Source organism: Solanum verrucosum, unplaced genomic scaffold (genome assembly GCF_900185275.1).
Source record: "Solanum verrucosum unplaced genomic scaffold, falcon-dt-bn FXZP01000261.1, whole genome shotgun sequence".
NCBI classification, from domain to species: Eukaryota; Viridiplantae; Streptophyta; class Magnoliopsida; order Solanales; family Solanaceae; genus Solanum; species Solanum verrucosum.
In genome coordinates, this window is record NW_026019969.1 from 2,626,106 (window position 1) to 2,648,032 (window position 21,927).

The following is a 21,927-nucleotide window of genomic DNA, read 5'->3' on the forward strand; positions in this document are numbered from 1 at the left end:
TAAAAGAAGTTGCTTAAATAGAGTAAATATTTTTTTTTCGCTCTAAAAATTGTTAATTTATGTCATTAAAGAAGTAAAAGGGCGAAAGTTTTCAGAGAAATATATATATATATCTATAAATTGAAATTTTGAAAGAACCTAACAAAAGTAGTAAATTAATTGGAAAAAAAATGAGTGTATTAAAAGACCATATCCATTGAAACTTGTGTTCACAAACAATGTTAGATTTGATAAGGCTCTAGACAATTTTTTGTTGAGAACATAACATTAGAATCAGAGTTCATTATTGCTCTTAACATAGGGATAGGGTATAAGGATCCAATAAAAATTCCAAGAATTAATAGATTTTTTCTCTATTAAAAACCGGACAATACCTTTAAAACAAAGGGAGACCAATCAAAGAAAAAATCTTTAGTATAAAGATTTAAATAAAGTCCTCCTCCAAAATAGAGCGCAAATCACTAGGCTTTTAGTGTTTTTTTTTGTTTAAAAAAAATGCAGTATTTTTTATTTATGCTAGTATATAAACTTAAAATTTGTTAATTTTCCTCTCATTTCAATTCTCATTGGCTACTACGTGACATATTTGAGTGTTTAACAATAACAATAATGTAATTGAATGATATATATACAAAGTTATTACTATAAAAGCTTACCTATATGATTTTTATATCAGCTTATTATAATTAAGTTATCTAATAAGGTGTGCATATATATTAATTAATTAATTATAATAGTTAAAGTGAGTTTTTTTTTAAAAAAAAAATATTCACATGACCAATTCAATCGGAGTCCTTACTGCATATGTGGAACAGATAGCGTACAAAGAATTAATATAAACAGAATTGCAACTTAATTTGTTATAAAAATTACTTATCATTTATTTAATTATTCATCACTATTTATTAAATAAAATTATAGTATCCCCTCCTTTTAAAAAAAATAATTCTTGTTGACTTGAAACTCTATTTAAGAAATTCATTTTCCATGTTCTTATTAAATGGTGTTTTATCTGACAAAAAAAAAATGGTGTTTTACCTTTTTACTTTGATCCAAATAAAAAATGTTTCATATAACCAAAATAGACTAAGAGTTCGTTTGGATTGACTTAAAAATTGGTCAAACCTACTTTTAAGTCAGTTTTTTACTTCAGGAAGTGTTTAGCAAATATAAAAAATAATTTAAAATAAGTTACGAAGTGTTTGGCAAGATAAAAAATGACTTAAAATAAGTCAGAAATCAAAAGTAGGTCCCCCTACTTTTTATTTTTTTGACTTAAAAGTCATTTCAGTTTAACTTTTATTTTTGACTTAAAAGCTACTTTTTTTAAGCCAATCCAAACGGACTTTTTTTTTTTTTTTTCAAATTTACTTTTATTTAGATAATTCACTAAGAAATCATTAAATAAGTAAAAAAAATAAAAAGAATTTTATAAATAGATGGAGTAGTGAGTCTATTATTATTCAGGATTTGAATTTGAGACGTTTTATTATTAAGAGAGAAACAATCTTATCTAGCGTATAGTATTTTAGTAAAATAGGGATACCACCAATGTCGTAAGAGGAAGCATATTCTTAGAAATAAGTATATCTCCAAAATTGTGAAATTTGGCCGTAAGCTAAGTTTCAATTACCACCTCACGTGCCAGCACTCACAAGTGAAGCCGTGAAGCATCTAAATAACCAATCGATACTCTCCCTTTTCCACAAAATCCTCTGGAAATTGCCTGAACTTGTATCAATGCTGCCTGAACCTGAACTCGCATTATCCGGCGTTTTTCCATGGATTCTCTCTTAATAAACTCCCCCTATACAGCCCTGGGTTCTTCTAACATTCTTAACTCTAACATCACTTCTTTCAATCTTTCTTCTTTTTGGTTTTTCAGATTCAAAAGACCTAAGATATTGAAAACATCTTCAGTTACTGTTTCATACTTGAATCCCCAAAACCCCAATTCAGAATGGCAAAATCAGAGCTCGTACTTAAAACCCTTTTCACTTCTTCTTCCAATATTCAAGAAAGTTAAAAACTTTGCAGCAAAGAATAAATGGGGCTCTGTTTTTAAAGGTTGTAGTGGCACTGAGAATGTTCCTGAGGAGCTTAGAGGGGATTTGTTGCAAAATGGAAGCTTTGGGATGGCTCTTTTGAGTATAACTGCAACAGCTAAAGTGAAGATAAGTCCAATTGTAGCTACATTAGCTGCTAACCCAACGTTTGTTTCGGGGTTTATAGCCTGGTTTGTGGCACAGTCAATGAAGGTCTTTTTGAATTTCTGTGTGGAGAGAAAGTGGGATTTTAGGATTATGTTTGCTTCTGGAGGAATGCCTTCTTCCCATTCAGCCTTGTGCACGGCATTGACTACCTCAGTTGCTATTTGTCATGGAGTTGCTGATTCATTGTTTCCCGTTTGTTTGGGATTTACTTTAATTGTGATGTATGATGCTATTGGAGTTAGACGGCATGCCGGGATGCAAGCAGAGGTAATTAAGTGCTTCTGATATTGTCTTCTGTATTCTTTTTGCGGCTGTGGTTAATCTTTATGCTTGGCAGTTTAAGGTCTTGTGTGTGCTTTAATTGGGAGATATGGTAGGCTGGTACAGTATAGCAAGAATGTAAAGGTGCAATCTTTATCAAGAAAGATCTTGAAACATTGGAGATAATGTGGTCTTACTTACAAGTGCTACATCATTGATTAGTTGTGGTGAATTGATGCAGGGTATACTTTATTTTCTTAAATGTTAAAGTCCCTACATACTTGTTCAGGCTATTAGGCTATTAATAATGGAAAACATGAAAGTGGTTTCTGGTACCTGAATTCTTTAGGTTGTAAATTGACTAGGTCCCAATCATAACTCTGCTGGATGACTATGGTAGGTGATAATTGTTTGCTTATAGCTAATAATATGAAACAATGTTATAAGTGCCCCTTAAGTCATTTATATAATATTTTGGCATGAACTTAAATATGAAGAGCCGAAAAATATGGCAAAGCAGAAAGCTACACATTTTTATTCTCTTGAATCCTAGAATGACTTATTAATACCTCAAAAATTCTGAAGCCGCTGACTTTGAGTCTGTACTCTTGCTGGAAAACCCCTGACCACATGATTTTATTTTTTTATTTGGATAAAGTAAGGTAGTTTTATTAAGGCAAGTACCAAGGAGGTACCGCCAACATACAACAGAAAGAGTAAAAAGCTCTAGCTCAAGTGCTCAACATTAGCCTTGAGGAATCCAGGATCTCAACAAATTGGTTCGAGTCTACTATCTTAGTTTCCTTAGTTCGCATATATAAATTTTTTATACATTTACTTTTAATGAAAGCTAAATGTTGTTTTTTCCCCTCAAGAACATCTTCTGTTTCTTCAAAGCCAACTAGTCACATAATGCACAAACTGTCCTCCAAATCTTCTTGAGCCTGCTACCAGTCTTCAGATCTTTCCAGCATTGGTGTAAACTCTTCACATCTCCTGGCATGAGCCAATGAATATTGAAAACATTGAAGAACAAAGTCCAAATCTGCCATCTACATTTACAGTGCAGTAGTAGATGATTTGTAGATTCTGCTGATCCTTCACATGGAAAACATCTACTCCATAATGTAACACCCTCCCCCCTCCCTTTTTTTTACTACATATCATGGGTCCAACAAGCTTTCGTTGCAGCAACCCAACCAAAACAAGCAACTTTGTGGGTGCAAATGTCTTCTACAACACTTTCTAGGGCCAATAGCCCCTGACTGTTAACAATATCAGTAGTAATTCTAGTCAATTCCAGCTGTTGGACTTGAGGACTTTTATAATGACCCACTTTTGCTCACGTTGCTCAATTTGTTTTGATTTATTAGAGAGTAATGATAGTGTCCTGACATCTAACTCTTATGTTAGGATCAGCATCATTTATCTTATCTGGCTCTAAATGACCCGTGATCTATCCGGTCTCAAGGTTATATGGTTGATGATTTATGTTTACCTATCAACTACACAAAATCTCTCAAGTCGGACCACCAACGACTATGAATAATTTCTCATTGCTTCTGCTTGTCTCAGGAGTAGATGTTAGAGTTGATTTTACTTACAAATTACTCGCATGTCCCATGTGGTTTCCTTCATACTGTTATTACAAGGGGAATCAGTAAAACATAAATTGTTTTGAGGCTAGCTGTAGAAAGGGTTAGCTTCACCTAGAATGCTATGTTTAGCACTTTTTAGAAGCTGAAAAGTGCCTTGATAGACTTCATATGGTTACATAAATTTGCAAAATAATAGATTACATTTCTTCAAATGAACTATTGGTCAACGATCCTTTTGTGTGTCTTTTTCAGAGTAAAGAACCCTCTAGAAGAAAATTAACACCAAGTGAAACTCTGAGGAGTCTAATGCTTTGTGACATTCTACTACTGGAATCTAATCCTCTGTTCCTCATTTTTTCACCCCATGCTCTATCTACTGGAGAACCCGTTCTTCCAGAAAACATAGAAAGTACTTCTCCAGTGCTAAAGTCGTGTGTATAAGTTCTCATCTTTTTGTTGCAGATGCTCTGTAGATTCCCCTCTCTTGTTTCACCAATCACAAAAAGTTGCCTACATCCCTTTAAAAGAGCAGTAAAGGAATCTCTTTTTGTTGATTGTATCCTTTTCATGACCACTGCGTGGAGACTTGCATTTTTGTCTGATGGATATGCTTAGCATTCTGATTAATCAAGTCTTATTCTGTCATCTCAGGTTCTCAATCTGATTGTTGAGGACTTATTCCAAGGGCATCCCATCAGTCAAAGAAAGCTAAAGGAACTTCTTGGCCACACCCCATCACAGGTTTTTGCTGGGGCTTTGCTTGGTATTATGGTTGCTTGGATGTGTAGCCAGGGTTGTTTAATTACAATCTGATCAGCTTCAGCAGGTATACTTGCCAATAACTAGGAGTTGTCCATTACAAGAAGCACTCGCTTTTTGTGTGAACAGTTGAGGCCTATGGTTCATTCCCAAGTAAAAGGAGAAAATGTTCTGCAGCCAATTAATTTTTTAGCCTTCTGAATTTGTACTCTAGTGTATACTCGAAGCTTTTAGGATTTAGTGATCTGCTTTTGATTTTGTCTATTGCATAGTACTTGATTTTCTCAGGTTAGAAAACTTTTATCATTGTGGAGAGAGTATTATGGGACACTCCACAGAATCAGAGTGATTTGTGCCTTTCAAGACTCGTGCTTTTATTTTCAGTTTGCTTTCATCTGTATTCCTCTTTGTAACTGTATCTATCTGACTTTGAAGTACATGATGAAGAAGAGTGATTTGCAGTGATGTCGACATTAAACATAAAGGATCTCTAGGCTAATTCAATCCTTCATTTGGAAACAATAGTCATTTCAGCTCCTTGTTGAATTGGTACATTCTCGACATTTCCAGCATATTGTTACCTCTTGCATTGTACTGATTGGTTGGAGTTGCTGGAAAGAGAACAGGCATGTGAAATCATTTTTCTTGTTGGGTTGAATATCAAATCATGTCAATATTCCTGATGTTTAGGGCACTTCTTGAATTGACTTCAAGATTAGATCAATGTTGTTGATTTACCTTAAACTGAACTTTTTATAAACATCACAAATATGATTAATAAGTTTATAAGTGAACTTGATTGTGTATATATATTGAGTTTAACTAATATACACGGATTGTATAAAAGCATTTTACCCTATCACAAAAGCCAATTGCAGTAACTTTTATAGCAACTGTGGATTGATAAACTGCAAAATGTGGTAAATCTGTTGCTTGTATTGGTAGGAGGTGTAGAAAAAAAAAGTATATTGAAAAGTAGTACTCATTTGGCTTGAGGCATGCCAAAAATATTGCCCTTAAAGTTCTCCTCGAGTTTCATTATAAATTAGGAGCAAAAATATACAGAATTTTAGAAATCATAACCCAAGAAGAGACGGGAAGAACATAAATGATACTCCATTAAATCATCAAAGTGCACACAAACTGACTTAGATACTGTTGGGTTTTCAAAGGGCGTGAATAGAAAAATGGAGAGTTGTGATTTTTTTGAAAAGTTATGACTTTAATGAAAAGTTATGACTTTAATGAAAAGTTGTGACTTTTTATGAAGAGTTGTGACTTTTATGAAAGGTTGTGACCTTTTTGAAGGGTTGAGACCTTTCCGTTAAGGCACAATAACATTTGTTCACACTATCATTTGTTGATAAATAGAGGGATTTCCTCTCATTTTTCCAACAACGAATTTTTGGACTTCTTCTTCTACTATTAGATCTAGTATTTTAGGTATTGATACACCAGTGAGTAAAATTATTCTATCATGGGAGGATATATTCCTTTAACCTCGGGTACTTGAGGGGCATAATTTCCTTGAGCCCACACTGCACATATAGTGGGCTCAATTTTCTTCTTTGAATTTTTTTTGTATATTATTTTTAAGGGTCTGTTTGGAAAGCTACCTGATAATTGGAATTGGTGTAATTACTAGGGTAGTAATTATCAACATAGTAATAACACTGACATGTTTGTTTGTCTCGGTGTAATAACACTGTAATTACACATGTCTTGTTTGAATGTCATGGTGTAATTACACATGTTCTGTTTGGACTTTGGATGCACAATTGTAATCATAAAATTATATTAAATTTTAAAAATAAAAATTAATTATTTAAAATTTATACTAGACAAATAAGAAACTTTATAAATGATATTAAATTAAATATTTAAGATATATATTAATTAATAAACATATGTTTTTAACTAATATTATGAAAAGATAATTGATTTATATTTTTTCAAATTAATATATTTCAATTGAATTGTTCATAAAAATTAAAAGTATGAAGTTTCTGCGAACATCGTGAAATGCATGTTTGATAAAAAAAATTAATATATAAATAAAATGTCATAAATTATTAAAATGTTTGACAAAAAGATAATCTAATTAAAAAATGACAATGTGCTTTCAATATTAAGAAAACAAATGAAACTGAAAATATAACATAAGTTGTAAATTCAAAACAAAAACTTTAACATAATACTCTTATCGCAAATTTCAACATAGCATACATAAAGATGATTTATTAATATTTTAAAAAAACGTAAGTCTATAAACTTACTTAAAAATAAATTCGATTTTACTTTAAAAATTAGAATACTAATAAAATTATGCTAATGAGAAAATAAGCATGACATAAAGAAATAGATAATACGAAAAAATTGCATAAAATCACGTGAAGTAAGGTTGAGAATGAGAAGAAAATAAAATATAATAATATAAAAATAAAAAATAAACTTTTAGAATAATAAAAATTTTAAAAAAAGAACTTAAAATAATAGAATAAAAAAATAAAACAAAAAAATAAAAAGAAGAAATTAAAAAGTAATCAGTTGGTAATTACTAGCAATTCACAGCTTCTCTCTGTGAATTGAAGAGTGTAATTATCCTTACCAATTATACCAATTACCTGCTGACCAAGTAATTATCTGTTCAACCAAACAGAACAGGACAAACAGTGTAATTACATCCAATTAATTTCTTATTCTATTTTCTTTATTGATTTAATTTTCTAGTCTTGAAAATACTTTTTTAATTTTTTTGTTTTTTATCAAGTTCTTCAAAGTTATTATTCTAAGTATTTTAGGAATATAGATTGAACAACATATACCACTATCATAAACACAAAATAAAACCTTGGTAAATGACTTGTTAATTCAAATAAAACTAACTACATAGTACCACTACCAATGTCTTCAACTTAAATCTCTTTTCTGTGTGTTTCCATGGATTGAAATTAAAGTATATGTATAATGAGTCATAAAGGTGTAATAACTTTTTGATCAGCTGCCATTTCTATGGTGGCTTTAATTAAAGTGAGAATAATGGGGTATTAGGTAGTTCAAAAAACAAAATTGGACGTATCTCTTACCAACAAGATACGTTAGAAAAATTATGCTACAAAATTCTTCCTATGACTTTATGAAAGTTCAAACAGCAACATCACACAAGAGTTGAACAGTCAAGAAAAATATAGCATCAATATGGAATATGCTCCTTTGAACTCTTGTTTTGTTTGACAATAGAATTCCTTAAATGTTAATTATGAATTTGTGTATAGAATGCACCTTATAATCCATTCATTCTGTTACTACCAAACTTCCATTTTCTCCTCCATCTTCATCCATCCCTTCCAACTTGTAGTAAAGTCCATTTAGTGTTCATCTTGTTTTGGTGAGATGGGTGAGCCTACAAGTCTACTGTATTTGGTGAAAACATACAGCTAAAATTGTTGCGCTCCTCGTGATGATGACACTTTTGAGTCCCACAATCCACTAATTTTTGTTTCATAAAAGAAACCTCACACGATTAGTATTAATTAAGTGAGATACAAAATAAAAAAAAATTAATGACGATATATGACCTTGGTGAGGGCAGTAAGTTATAGGTACAATTTACATGTTAATCAGTTAAATGGAAATAATTGGAGGCTCAAAAACAAAATTTTAACTCCTTAACGAATGCTTCTTCTAATTCAGAAAGAACATTCATTATCGTGGTATACACTGTGGATTCAATGACCGTTGCTTATTTTAATTATAATATAAAATAAATATATATACACAAATATCTTATAAATCTAGCAAAGAAGTTTGTGGATGTATTAGTTGTAAGTCACAATTTTCAATTGGAAATATTTAATTATTAAATTTGATTGGTTTTGTTAGACTTCCCAATTTGAAATGTCCTACTACATTATTAAACATTTTTTTCACATATAAAAAAGAAAACAATTCAATTTTTTTTAATCTATTCAATTAGTTTGAAAGGTGGTCATCTACATTGACTCATGTTAAAGATTGACAAAAGTCTCACATTGATAATTAATGAGATGTGTAGACTTTTTATAATGTTTGGATAATTCTCCTCTATGTGAGCTAACTTTTAAGGTGTGAATCAGGCTCAAGACCTAATTTCAGAGCATGACACATCTCATTCGATGTTAGCTCCCAAAATCATTCTTACCATATTATCATGTTTTAATTAATATTTTTCTATAAATCTTTTTAGTTAAATTGCATTATAAATAATCTAATTATGGTAAACTATTTATACTAATTACTAATCAAAACCAATGAGATTGTCAAAGTGGCATAGTTGAAAAGTCTTGTATGGGCCAATTTCGTGGAACCTACCTTCACTACACAGTACTTTAACAACGTTACCATTTTCTCGTAATTTGTGTCATCAATGATGTGACTTGTTCCAACTTAACGGCGTCTTGTCATAACTTCTTTCGCAAACCAAAAACGAGTAAACGCCGTTAATAATCCACGTCAAAGTCTTCATTCAACGCTCTACTATAATAATTCCCACGTCTACAACGCATATCTTCTTCACACTACCAAATTTCTTCACCTAACTTTCTCACCGTTCAATTGCCGGAAATTTCGCCGGAAGCCGGAACCGTTCAAAACCTCATCGTTGATCTGTTTTCATCTTATCTATATACAAACCTTCCGATCATCCATTTCGTCTCCGGTTCTTGTTTACTCCGTTTAGGATCCACTCGTTGTTCTCACTGCCTTTGAATTTTCTCTATTTAAGTTATTTTCTTTTTTGCCCCAAATCCAATTTCTGAAACCCTAATTTCCCGTTTCCCAAAGCTTCTAGCTTTTGCTTATCGATGGCCCATTTCAAGTAAAAATTCATATATGGGCCAATTATGAATCTCTAGGGCTTTGGGAAGTTTTAATTTGGTTTCTTCTTCTTCTTTTTTTGATCTGTACAGTTTCGATCTGTGAGGAGGAACACAGATTGTATATAGAAATGGGTTTGTGAAATTCTCGGTAAATTATCTTTTATTATTTTTTGTTTAGGGGCTTCAGCTTGATTTGATTTTTGGAATTTAGGGTTTGAGATTTTTTGGATTAGTGAAAGATGTCTTCAGCTGGAGTGATTGCAATTAGTCCTATTTGCAGGGAGTCTATGGTGATTCCTTCACATTTTTTACATAGCCAAGAATCTATTTTGATTTACGTGGCTATGTCAGGGTCAATGGTACCAATGAGGGTTCTGGAATACGATTCAATTGACTCGGTGAAGCTTCAGATTCAGACCTGTAAAGGGTTTGTTGTGAAAAATCAAAAATTGGTATGTGGGGGGCGGGAATTGGCTCGAAGCAATTCCCTTATTAAGGATTATGGAGTTGGTGATGGAAATATTCTTCATTTGGTCCTTAAGTTATCAGATCTTCAGGTTATCAATGTGAAAACTGCTTCTGGTGAAGAGTTCACCTTTAATGTGGATAGGAGCAGGGATGTTGGATACGTAAAGCGTCAAATTGCTAAAAAGAAGGGTGCTTTAGTAGATAGTGATGAACAAGAAGTGCTTTGCAATGGTGAGAGACTTGAGGATCAGAGGCTTATACATGATATCTGCAAGAACAATGATGCTGTGATTCATTTGTTTGTGAGAAAATCTGCAAAAATTAGAGCTAGACCAGTGGAAAAGAATTTTGAGTTGTCTATTGTGGCACCACAACTGAATGACAAGGTAACAGAGAACAGGAGTGGGAATGAAGTAGACAATAAGCTTTTGGTCCCTAGGGAGCCACCTGATAGGGCTAGTATTTTGGAACCTATTATTGTTAACCCGAAGATTGAAGTGCCTTTGGTGATTAGTGATTTGATTGGTTCTACACTTGAAGGGTTAGATAGAGGGCATTATCCTATTAGATCAACCGAAGGCACAGGAGGAGCATACTTTATTCTTGATGCAACAGGGAGTAAGAAGGTTTCGGTGTTTAAACCAATTGACGAGGAGCCTATGGCTGTGAATAACCCGCGAGGGCTGCCTTTGTCAGTTGATGGCGAGGGCTTGAAGAAAGGAACGAGAGTTGGAGAAGGTGCTCTAAGGGAGTGTGCTGCCTACCTTTTGGATCATCCAAAAAATGGTAGGCGTTCATTTTCTGGTGAGGCACTGGGCTTTGCTGGTGTTCCACCAACTGTCATTGTGAAGTGTTTACATAGCGGATTCAATCACCCAGACGGTATCACTCCTAAGATTGGGTCCTTGCAAAAGTTCATGGACAACAACGGAAGTTGTGAGGACATGGGACCTAGTGCTTTTCCTGTTGGGGAAGTCCATAAGATTGCAGTGCTTGATATGAGGATGGCAAATGCAGATAGGCATGCTGGGAATATATTAATGAGCAAAGGTGAAGATGGGCAGATTGTCCTCATTCCAATTGATCATGGTTACTGCTTGCCTGAGAGTGTAAGTCTTCATTATTTTTCCTTTTCTTTTGGTGTATGATATGAATTGTCGGTTGCTGCATTTCCTGATATGTCTTCACTTATATTGGTTAAAGTAGTTACAACATGATGTTAGTCATCGTTTACAATTTTGTTTTGTGATCTGACATAACCTTCCAGCAAGTGTCTTTTATGATTTTAAGTACTCGCTGTGATGGAAATTCAGAGGCATGTTAAGTTTCATTCATTATGGTCAAGACTCAAATTTGTGGTGTAGGGTAATAATGTCAGTTCAGATTCAATGTAATCTCGATAGAATTGTTTACCCAGCATTTCTTAGGTACTTAGATAGAAGCCCTTTAGATGATAAAATACAAATCAAAGGATTAAAAGGAAATATTTTCATGTCAAGTGTCAGTATTCGCCAATGGATAGCTGTGAAATACTGGGTCTGACCACCACCTCTTTCTTACCCTGCATTTTGGGAGACCTGATATTATCTGCACTGCACTAGACGTAATAAACACATTTGAAGTAGTATAGTGTGCTCTTTCAGAAGAAGTTTCAAAGTGCAATTAACAAAATTTCTCATTGCTCTCTGCCTTGATACTGCAAAGAGTGAACTCATGTAAAATTTGTAGAATTTTTAAAGATTGTTTTAAGTTATTTATATCCTCTCTCGGTCTCTCTCTTTAATTCAAGATTGACAATAGAAGGAAGATACGTGAGGACTTTGGTAAAATTATGGTATCCTTTGGTTTTTGAGTTGCTTTATTTTTTATGATGTTGCAGTTTGAAGATGTCACTTTTGATTGGCTGTATTGGCCACAAGCTCGTCGGCCATTTAGCTCTGAAACCATTGAGTACATAAAATCTCTTGATGCGGAAGAAGACATTGCCTTGTTGAAGTTTTATGGGTGGGACATGCCTTTGGAAAGTGCCCGCACACTCTGCATCTCTACTATGCTTTTGAAAAAAGGTGTAGAGAGGGGCCTCACGCCATTTACCATAGGGAACATCATGTGCCGGGAAACCTTGAACAAAGAATCTGTGATTGAGGAGATTGTTCAAGAAGCACTGGACTTCGTGCTCCCCGACTCAAGTGAAGATGCATTCCTTGAGACTGTCTCGCGTGTTATGGATCGCCGCCTTGATGAGATTGCGTATTGATAATGCACTGAGGAATTGGTATATAGGTGTACATAGGAGAGAATGCTGACACCTTATGTCTACATGCATCAACTTCAAGATAATATCCTGTTTTTCACTTCATTTTCGCAGTTAACTGGAAATGACCCTAGCTAGGTTGTGACCAAGTTCTTTATCTCAAGTGTCAATTCTCATAATACTGTAAAGTTTGTTGCTCATCTTTTTATCCTGGATTAACATGAAGGAACAATATCCTTTTCCTCAAATAATTATTTATGATATTGTTTTACTCATAAAAATGTTTGCAGGAGTCAAGGTTATTGACATCAAACTTGCTGCATTTTTTGTTTGGTTCAAGTTAAAACCAAGTTAGGGGGGAAACTGAGACTCAGAAGATATGTTATGCGCCAGTTTAAGCCTTTTGGGGTGGTAAATTAATCAAAGAAGGAATAATCCCAAGAATGAAATGTGCATATATCTCAACTGATATCTTTTATTGTACAAAAACTAGGTAAACTGTTCTTTTCTGAGCTGGAGATTCAAAATATTATAGGTGAATGTTTGCTAGTTAATCCAGGGGTATAAATCCGTATTAGTTAACTGTTGTTAAGTAGTAAAAGTCTCTGCAAATAATAAATACATATCACGTATCTATCAACTTATTGAAACGATGGGTTTTGGTATGAAGTGGGACATCAATCTTATTTTTAGTAGACCTTAACTTGATGCCTAGTTCACTTCAAACCTAATTATGCAAACCTTATTTCTCACTCAAAACTCTTTTAAGTAATTGTTAAACCTCTTACACCCCCAAGAAAACACAAATGAGAAAGCAAAACATCTTTGATTGAAAAGATACTTAATATCCGATCAATTGACATCAATTTGTTCTTTTCGAAAATTATTTCACCCATTAAACATCAGATGTGATGCAACTATGACATCAAACATCTAAGTGTTGCCATTTATTTCAGCCTACTAGACAAAAATAAGTGCTTACGAGGATTTTGTTTGCTTCTTTGGAAAACAAAAGGATAAATATGATACGAAATTGTAACTTAGCTATTATTGTTATCAATGTCTAACAAAAGGAAATTAAACACAAATCTATAGTTTAGGAGTAAATCTAGGCTTTTTTTTTTCTTTGTATACATGAATCTTTGCTTATTCCTTAACAAGAAAGAAAAGCAAAAGGGGTAAGTAGCACTTTTCTTAATTTTGGCAGAACAAATCACTGTAGTAGATCCAGACAATTTAACCAAGCAGCAGCCACTGATGTCTTACTCCTTTTTCTTTATTGCTAATGATAGGCTAAATCCAGCACTATATTAAGAGACAACCTCTCCCTTTCTTATTCAACATTCTTGGCACTATATTTTCCCAACTGGGTTTCATAATAGGAGTGAAAAAGATTGAATCTTTAGCCATGAATGATCCTTACAGATCTAAACCCAGTAGAGGGCGAACAAATTTTGCTTCATGTATTTGTGCCACTGTGTTCTTGATCTTTCTTATTGCAGGCATTGTTATCGCTTACTTCTTCCTCTTCAAGCCCAAAACTCCCAAAATCGCCGTTGAGGCAGTTCGATTCCCTACTTTCTCCGTCACCAATGGCACTGTTAACTTCACCTTCTTCCAGTACGTCTCCGTCACAAACCCAAATCGCGATGAGTTTACTCACTACGACAGTTCGCTTCAGCTAAGTTACTCAGGGGAGCCAGTGGGTCTTGTTTTTATCCCCGCCGGGAAGATCGACGGTGGTAGGACCCAGCATATGTCGGCGAAATTTGATGTTCAGTCTTACCCACTTCCGGCCAAGCTGAAAGCTGATGTCTCCGGTGGGGTGATTCCGACGACGGTGAATGGGGTTGGAGCGGAACCCACAATGGAGGTGGAAACGAGGATGAAGTTGGTGGGGAGAGTTAGGGTATTGAAAGTGTTTACACATAGGGTGGACAGTGGAGTGAAATGTGGAGTGATGATTCAAGTCAGTAGTGGCTCTGTTTTAGGCGTCCGTTGCTGATGATGAAGAAAGGCAATTTGCAGTATGTAGAATAGGTGAATGGAAAGTGCAGAAATTGATGAAGATTGTTTTTGTGCTTTGGCTTATTATGTGTATATGCACATTATTGAATTTGTCCAATTGCAAGATGTTTTCTTTTGTGAGCATTAAAATGGTCAGAAGACCTTTTGCCCATTTCCAGATTTGTCAGTTTATCGTTATTGTGCTCAAGTTGCAATCATTGAATGATTCTTGGAAATCAGTGATACGGTTAAGATTGTGTACAATAGACCCTTGTAGTTTGACCCATACCCAAACTCCGCATGGCGGGAGCTTAGTGCCGCTGTTTTTTTTAGGATGTTTCTCTAAATGAATGATCACATGTTTCTGAGAAACAGAGAATACTAAGAAACAAGGATACTCGCTCCAGAAAATTATCAAAAGGCAGCATATAGAATAATCAACTTTGTACTCTTAATAATTTTGACAGAAATCGCTTTTAACGTTTGATATAATTACATGAACTATCCACATAAGGGAGATGTCTAGAGATGCACAGAGACTAAACCTATCATGAATACAAAAATTTCCATGCAGTCTTCCACAGCTGGAGTCTAATTTCTCATTCTATAATTAAAGCAACTCAATATGTATCATGGAACTCATCTTTAATGGATAAAGAAGCAAATGATAATGTACATGACTCAACTCGTTGCTTCAGGCTCAGATTTTCAATGTCCATCACAATTCAAAGAAAAATACCATCTGAGCTAATTGAGACGCTCCACCACATGCAGTACATGGTGTTAGAATGAGTCTAAGTCCGTGACAAATTGTTGTTGCCTAATAGAAACTAGGCAACAGTTTCCATAAGAGCCAGCCTGTAAAAGGTTGAGCAGTTATCCAGCAGCTGAAAATATGCCCTCACAATCTCTCATTTGGCTAAGCACCGGCTCAACCTCAGGGAACATAGTAAATTGTCCAATTAAAAGGACAAAACCAAGAACCGATATAGAGCTCTCCTTTCAATTTCTCAAAGTACATAACACTTCCTCAGTTATGAAGAATCAATTAACAGGGGCTGCCTCTGCCAGTCTGCCATCAAGTTCCTCTTTCAGCAACAACAAATCATCGCATCAGTTTTTCAATCAATGATTCTTAAAGCTTTCAAAAAATTAGAAAATATCACGTGGGACGTACAAGAAGACACCAACATGGTAATATAGTTTTTACTTACATACAACTTTTCATTGTTTTCATGAGTTTTACTCTCTCAAATAAAGTATCTACTGGTAAACCAACTTACAATTTGTCTCTAGCTTATCTGAATTAAGCTTACAGTTGTGAAATATCACTGTGATTTCAAAATTAGAGGGATACAACCGCAACTATTACTATAAGGAAAAGAAAGATTTGTTTTTCCAAGAAAGGACATAGGAAAGTGAAGGGTTAAGAAAATTGAGAGGTACAGAACTTAAGTCAAGGAACTCTAACCAAATTTTTCTTCCCGATAAATTCAAATAGAAATTCAATGCATATCAAACAAAGGCCTTTCTGATCTTCTCAGTTTCTACTGTAATCCTAACTTGAGTGGATCTCAAAAAAGATGGGCAAGCCATGTTCAAATCTTTCTACTTATGTGTTTTTACTATGTCTATGGTGAAGGTTGATAAGATTTTTGCTCCTTGATAACTAGCAAGTAGCCAAGTATAAGCAGAGAGGATGATTAAAATTCAAACTGGACTGTTTGGCAGGTACTTTATGAACTGTTCTAAAAGCGTCATCAGTTCACAATAAACTAGAACTAAAACTACCTATAAAGTGTAGTACCTGTAAACACCAACAAGACAGCTATTTAGAAGTGGGCTTTTTTAGCTTCTTCCGTGACCTCCTCCTGAAAAACATGAAGGTTATAATCAAAAGAAGAGTTCTTATAGTGGGAGAAACTAGGCATCATATAAATATCTGGCTTTATACAGTTCACTAGAAAAGATGTGCCTGCTTTAAAATTTGGCAACAGGTGTATGATTTCAGTGTACCTCTTTTTGGTAGGTTTTCCAGTACCAAATACACCTTTCATTACTGTAGTTACATCCAAAGATCGTTCACGCATGATTTTGTCATGGTATATCTTACTCCCAATATCCGTGATAGCTTCCTCCACCTCTTCCAATGACTGGTCCACATTGAGCTGTAACTGCCCTTTCTTGATAACTGTCACATTAAAACCATTTGTTTTGGCATCCCGATAAGCATCCTGCACAATAGGCAATAACAAAATAACAAAAAAATAGTTCCACAGCAATGAAAAATAGTCGATAGCAGTATTATGATCTTTAACGTAACAGACTAAGAGAAGCAAAAATAAAGCAGAGAACAGACACAATAAGCCAGCTATTTCAGTTTTCACATAAAGTGAGAAGTAAAAGAACAAAGAAATAGAGAGGAAATGGAATCTATCTGATTTAGCATATTAAGGATTTAAACAATAAACAGTAGCATTTTAATGGCATACCTAGCTCGGAACAGCAGGAAGATTTAGCAATTTATAAGATTTGGGGAGCTTGACAGCACATTTATACAATTTAGAGATTTCTAGGAAATTTATCAGGAGAGTAGGAAGTCCTGCCTTCTTTTGTCCAACTAAATAACATCCCAAATTTGGAGGAGATATCGTTTTAAGAAAAAACACAGATCCATAAATGTTCCAAAAATGTGATACACATGCTAATCAATATGCATTCTGACAGTTTTAGGATCTCACAGAAAAAATATTACCCAGAGACATAAGCACCCCCACCACTCATCCCCCAAACCCTCCTTCTTATGCATTGGGAATTTCTCCACCAACGATGTTATCAACAGTTTTAGATTTGGAAGCACTGTCGTTATGTAAAGAACAAGAATAGGACCAGTTAATCAAAGAAATGCCATTACACACACAAATAAATAAATTTACCTTAGGAGGCCGTGCCACAACAAAGGCATTCCCATTCCCGAGCATTTCCATATGAGCCTGTATTATATAGCAAAGGTTTTTACAGTCATCAGCATCCTCAAAAGCAATTACGTGATACTGCTTGGGATCCAACTCCAGATCAGCGGCCATCTCTAGTGAATAGAATCCTGCCTTCATCTCTCCTTCTTCCTCAGTGTACAATTCAATACACTACAAACAAGAACAGAAACAGATATTGTTTGAGAAATCATGATGTAACTGGGCAATACAAAATAAGACTAGACTTTAGAGGGCCTTAACATTGGGAAGCTAATAAAAGCCTCCAGAAAATAGCTCCAAAAGTTCCCCAATACAAGTCTTTGGACAAAAACAACAACAGACCCGGTGTAGTCCCACAAGTGGGTCTGGGGAGGGTAGTGTGTAAGCAGACCTTACCCCTACCATGGGTGGTAGAGAGGCTGTTTTCGATAGACCCTTGGCTCAAGAAAATAAATTGCACCAATAACCTTTGGACAATATGTGCACCAATTACCTCTAGATTGCACAGGTTCTATCTTACAGCATTAGTATTGGTATATTTTGGCAGGAGTGTCACTATTAATAAAGGAACTAGGAAATAGTCTTGTCTTCAGTAAAAGGAAGGATATCATATTCATTTTAATCATACAATTACATGCCCGGCAGTACAGAAGCCTCACATAAGAGGCCATGCTCTTCTTAATTGTGTTCCCCTCAATTGATCAAATTCGTTTTTAAGTAGGAAATATGACAAATGAAAAAGGTAATAATTACCAATACACGGGGTATATCAAGCCACCATAGGTAGTCCTCTTCCTTCTCATCTGCATATTCACGATATTTGCTCACTACTGCCTGGGGTCCAAACAGTTCCATTTCTCTTTTCACCTTATCAAGTTTCTCTTTGATTAATTTTTTTCCCTTCTCAGGTAAGTTGTCCATCAGATCAGCAGCTTCCTTTATTTCTCTTTCTGTAATCCACTTGTCCAAGTCCTTTCCTACATCCTTCATTACAGATTTTATTTCCGGGTCTGTCTCTGCATTGTAGGATTCCAAGAACCCTTGGGACCATTTCTTTGTATGCTGCCAGTACTCTTTACCAGATTTCTTGCCAGCCTTGATGGAACCATCACTACTTTCAATGATGGTCCTGGGAGTTTTTGTCTTTGCATCTTGAATAGATATAGCTGAAGTTGAATCAATTTTACTGCTCGATGGGGATTCTTGCAATACTTGTGGCAAGTCTTGTCTTTCTTTCTTTATGAGATTTGAACTTTTTATGCTTTCTGCAACTACCTTTCGCTGTTCTACAAAGTAATTGAGAAACTCTGAACTTCCTTCCAGTGGAGGACCTTTCCAGCGAGGTATAATTTTCTCGGGTGGATCATATAAACTGATGCCATCTACAGCAAAAGAAAGTAGTTTTCTTAGCATAGCCTTAAATTTCAAAATAATTTTTTGTTTTTTCCTGACCACACACTCACCCGTAACCCTACCGCAACCCTCAAACAAGAAGGAATATGAAATTAATCCACAAAAAATCAAGATTTTGGTCCTGAAGGCGGCTCAGAATAAGAATGGGACAAATATGATGAACAATAAAATTTAATTGTCGGGCAGTATCTTTCAAAATGTTCACCGGGTACAATGACATTAGGATTTATTTATCCTATTTCCATGAGGGAGTTTGAACATTAAGAAATATACCTGCTCCATAATCAAGGTTTTCAATGTTTGAGTGGAGCCACTCGTGCAAATTCTGTAGTTGTTTATTCTCTTGATCAACTTTCTTCTCAAGGCCACTGAAGAAGGCAAGTTTATCTTCATCATCCATCTGATAAAATGGCTCTCTACCAGCAAGCTCATTTTCTCTAACTTTAAAAACAATTTCATTAAGTCTTTCATCTTTCATCCACTCAAGCTCGGTGGCATTCTCATTAGTCTCAAGATGAAACATCTGATTTTTCAGATTCAGCTCCTCATCAGATTTCTCCTTTGCCACATGGTAATTATCCCTAAATCCCATCTGAATCTTTTTAATGACTGGTTCAAATTCATGGAAGTTCTTTTCCAACCAGCTTCCATTATTTGGGGATGGTTCCAGTTCTGCAGTTCTGCCGTTATCTTCTTGATGGGAGTGAGTTTCAGGTATTACAGTAGGTGGGGCTACTTTATCAACATGTTCAGGAATGTCATTGGCTGGAAATGCTTTATTGTTCTCTTGACAATGATTTGAAGACGATGTCAAATCCGAGGTTTCAATTGGAATCGACCGCTGAAAGATTTTGATTTCATCAAGTTGTGAGCTCAAATCACCAACTGTTGCTTCTTGTTCAGGTGATGACAAATTAAGTGGTTTAAGCTCTTCATATCTTCTCTTTTCATCATCATCTGAACTCAGACTTTGATAGCTCTTCCTTTTGTTCAGTGTAGCTACAGCACTGTTGCTTGTTGGAAGAAATTCTTCTTGTTTGAAACTAGAATCTTCATAAGCAAAATCAGATGTTCCACATAAAGGCAACCGGTCAAATTCTTTTCCTGCTTTATCAGACAGCTGGTTCACATCATCAATGCTCTCTTCTTCCATTAGTGGTATTGATACATTTGCAACCTCTGGATCACATTCAGGGGTCCTTTCTTGCTTTGTTTTCAGTTTCTCATTTTTCTTCGAGAGGTATTCCCTAGCTTCCTTAACTGACAGAATGATTTTTGATTTGGATGTCACAGAGATTTCACTTGGCTTGCTTGATTGTCCAGACATTATAATAGGTTTTTCAGTTCCATAAGTGGAGATTACGTCATGCTTTGATTCACGTGAATCTGCCATAGAACTTATGATATCATCTGGAGGTTCTAAATTGCTGTTTGAGGTCTGCACTTCATGATTCACCAGTGAAGATGAACTGGTATGGACTCCAGTATTGTCAGAGGAAGTTGTTGGCCCAACAAATCCACTGAGATCATGTTGCTCATTAATATCCTCAAACAAACTCTGTTCAGCAACTACCTTTTCATTGGAGAGTTCGGTTGAGGTTGGATAATCTCCTGATTCTCCTCCATTATCAGCTTGAAGAGAATTTCCTTTTTCCTGTTCTCGTGCATGCCTCGCCATCTTTCGGATTTCCTCAATCTCTTCATAGAATTCAGCATTCTCAAACTGCTGATTCTGAAACTGCTCTGCCAGTGCTAATTTACCATCAACTTCCCTTGCTTTCTTTATGCTGCTCATAATTTCTTGCTTATCGAGCCAAGGCCTTTCGAGAGACATGTTATCTGGCTCTATGGTACCCTGGATAACTTCCACCTCACCTTTCACGGTCTTCTCCTTCTCCTTTCTAGCTTTCATTTTCCTCCTCAGCATTTCCTTCTCCAAACTTGAGTACTCTTCTTCTCCATCATTTCCAGCGGTAAACATTTTCTTCACCGTCCAAATTAAAAAGAAACCACAAAACACCACCAATCCAATTCTAGGCAACTTTTTAGATAGATTTGGATTTAGAGTAAACGTACTGAGCCTATTGACAGTATTGTGCATCTCTCCAGAAACTACAGTATTGGACATCTCTCCAGAAACTAAAAATTTAGCCACTGAACTATTCTTAGGAAGCAAATTTTTGCCACTTTCCATTTCCCTTGCTAAAACCTCCGCAAGTGAAATTTTTGCTTTTACATCCTCATGTTCCTCAATCGTAGCGTTCCGATACAATGTTGGATCAATTCTGCTTCTTTTCAAAATTTCATCCTCACTTACAACTACCCTTTCGACTTTACCCTCAGAATCTTGAAAAACAGTAAAGATAGGACCAGTACCAATACCCCAAAACTCTGTATCTTTCTTATACTGCTCAACCCAGCTCTCCAATTTATTCCACAAAACAGACTCCCCCAAAGCCTTTGTTTTCAATTCTTTCACTGATTCTTCAGTATTACCAACCACCCCAGTATCAGAAACAAGATTCTTACTTTTTTCATCACCATGATGAGACTCAAATTGAAAACTTTCAGAACTTGGGCTGTGAGTAATGGGGTTTTCAATTACCTGTTGCTTCTGAGTGAGCTTTTTCCTCAAATAGTTCTGACGTTTGGTTCTTCGGCCGACTTGAGCTGAAATTTGGAGTCTTGAAGGGTTGGAGAATGGCGAGATGGGACTGCAAATCTTGAAATTGCGTGCTAAAGGGGTTCTTTTTCTCCATTTTGAGATGCTGAATTTGGGTGAAGAAATTTGAAGAGGGTAGAGAATTGAGGAAGTGCTTGATATTGTCAGCAAGCTCATAGTATTACTTGAACAAAGGAGTATTACAAACGAGAACCTTAAACCCTGATAAAAGCCTCATCGAGCTTTCACAAACTATTTTTTTTGTTATTTATTTTTTTAAAATGTAGATAATATTTGATTTTTATTAAAAAAAAAAAAAAATTAGTCCTAAAAATTGGGTCTTTTTTTTCCACCCAACTTATATATATTAAGTAGTACTATTTCTTTAGAACTCCTCTGCTCTTTATTTATTTTTTGTTTTCGTTATGAATTAAAAGATGAATGTGATATTTATCCATCAG

At 35.0% G+C, this 21,927-nt stretch overlaps 4 protein-coding genes across 4 annotated transcripts; 3 read left to right on the forward strand and 1 right to left on the reverse strand.

Moving 5' to 3' along the window:
- The first annotated feature begins 1,673 nt into the window (after positions 1-1,673).
- Positions 1,674-5,296, forward strand: LOC125816365 (uncharacterized). The gene is made up of 2 exons (XM_049495962.1): positions 1,674-2,480; positions 4,724-5,296. The coding sequence occupies exons 1-2, from the start codon at positions 1,782-1,784 to the stop codon at positions 4,883-4,885; spliced, it is 861 nt and encodes a 286-aa protein (XP_049351919.1). The 5' UTR covers positions 1,674-1,781; the 3' UTR covers positions 4,886-5,296.
- A 4,074-nt stretch (positions 5,297-9,370) lies between these two features.
- LOC125815126 (phosphatidylinositol 4-kinase gamma 4-like) lies at positions 9,371-12,690 on the forward strand. The gene is made up of 2 exons (XM_049494508.1): positions 9,371-11,264; positions 12,035-12,690. Exons 1-2 carry the CDS (start codon positions 9,927-9,929, stop codon positions 12,410-12,412), a joined length of 1,716 nt encoding a protein of 571 aa, XP_049350465.1. The 5' UTR covers positions 9,371-9,926; the 3' UTR covers positions 12,413-12,690.
- Positions 12,691-13,731: 1,041 nt separating this feature from the next.
- Positions 13,732-14,566, forward strand: LOC125815613 (uncharacterized). Its single transcript, XM_049495127.1, has one exon. The coding sequence runs from the start codon at positions 13,818-13,820 to the stop codon at positions 14,412-14,414; it is 597 nt and encodes a 198-aa protein (XP_049351084.1). The 5' UTR covers positions 13,732-13,817; the 3' UTR covers positions 14,415-14,566.
- A 509-nt stretch (positions 14,567-15,075) lies between these two features.
- Positions 15,076-21,726, reverse strand: LOC125815549 (uncharacterized). Its single transcript, XM_049495043.1, has 6 exons — positions 19,078-21,726; positions 18,145-18,773; positions 17,353-17,562; positions 16,433-16,650; positions 16,224-16,287; positions 15,076-15,504 (listed from the first exon to the last, which is right to left on the reverse strand). Exons 1-5 carry the CDS (start codon positions 21,641-21,643, stop codon positions 16,245-16,247), a joined length of 3,666 nt encoding a protein of 1,221 aa, XP_049351000.1. The 5' UTR covers positions 21,644-21,726; the 3' UTR covers positions 15,076-15,504; positions 16,224-16,244.
- Between the last annotated feature and the right edge of the window lie 201 nt (positions 21,727-21,927).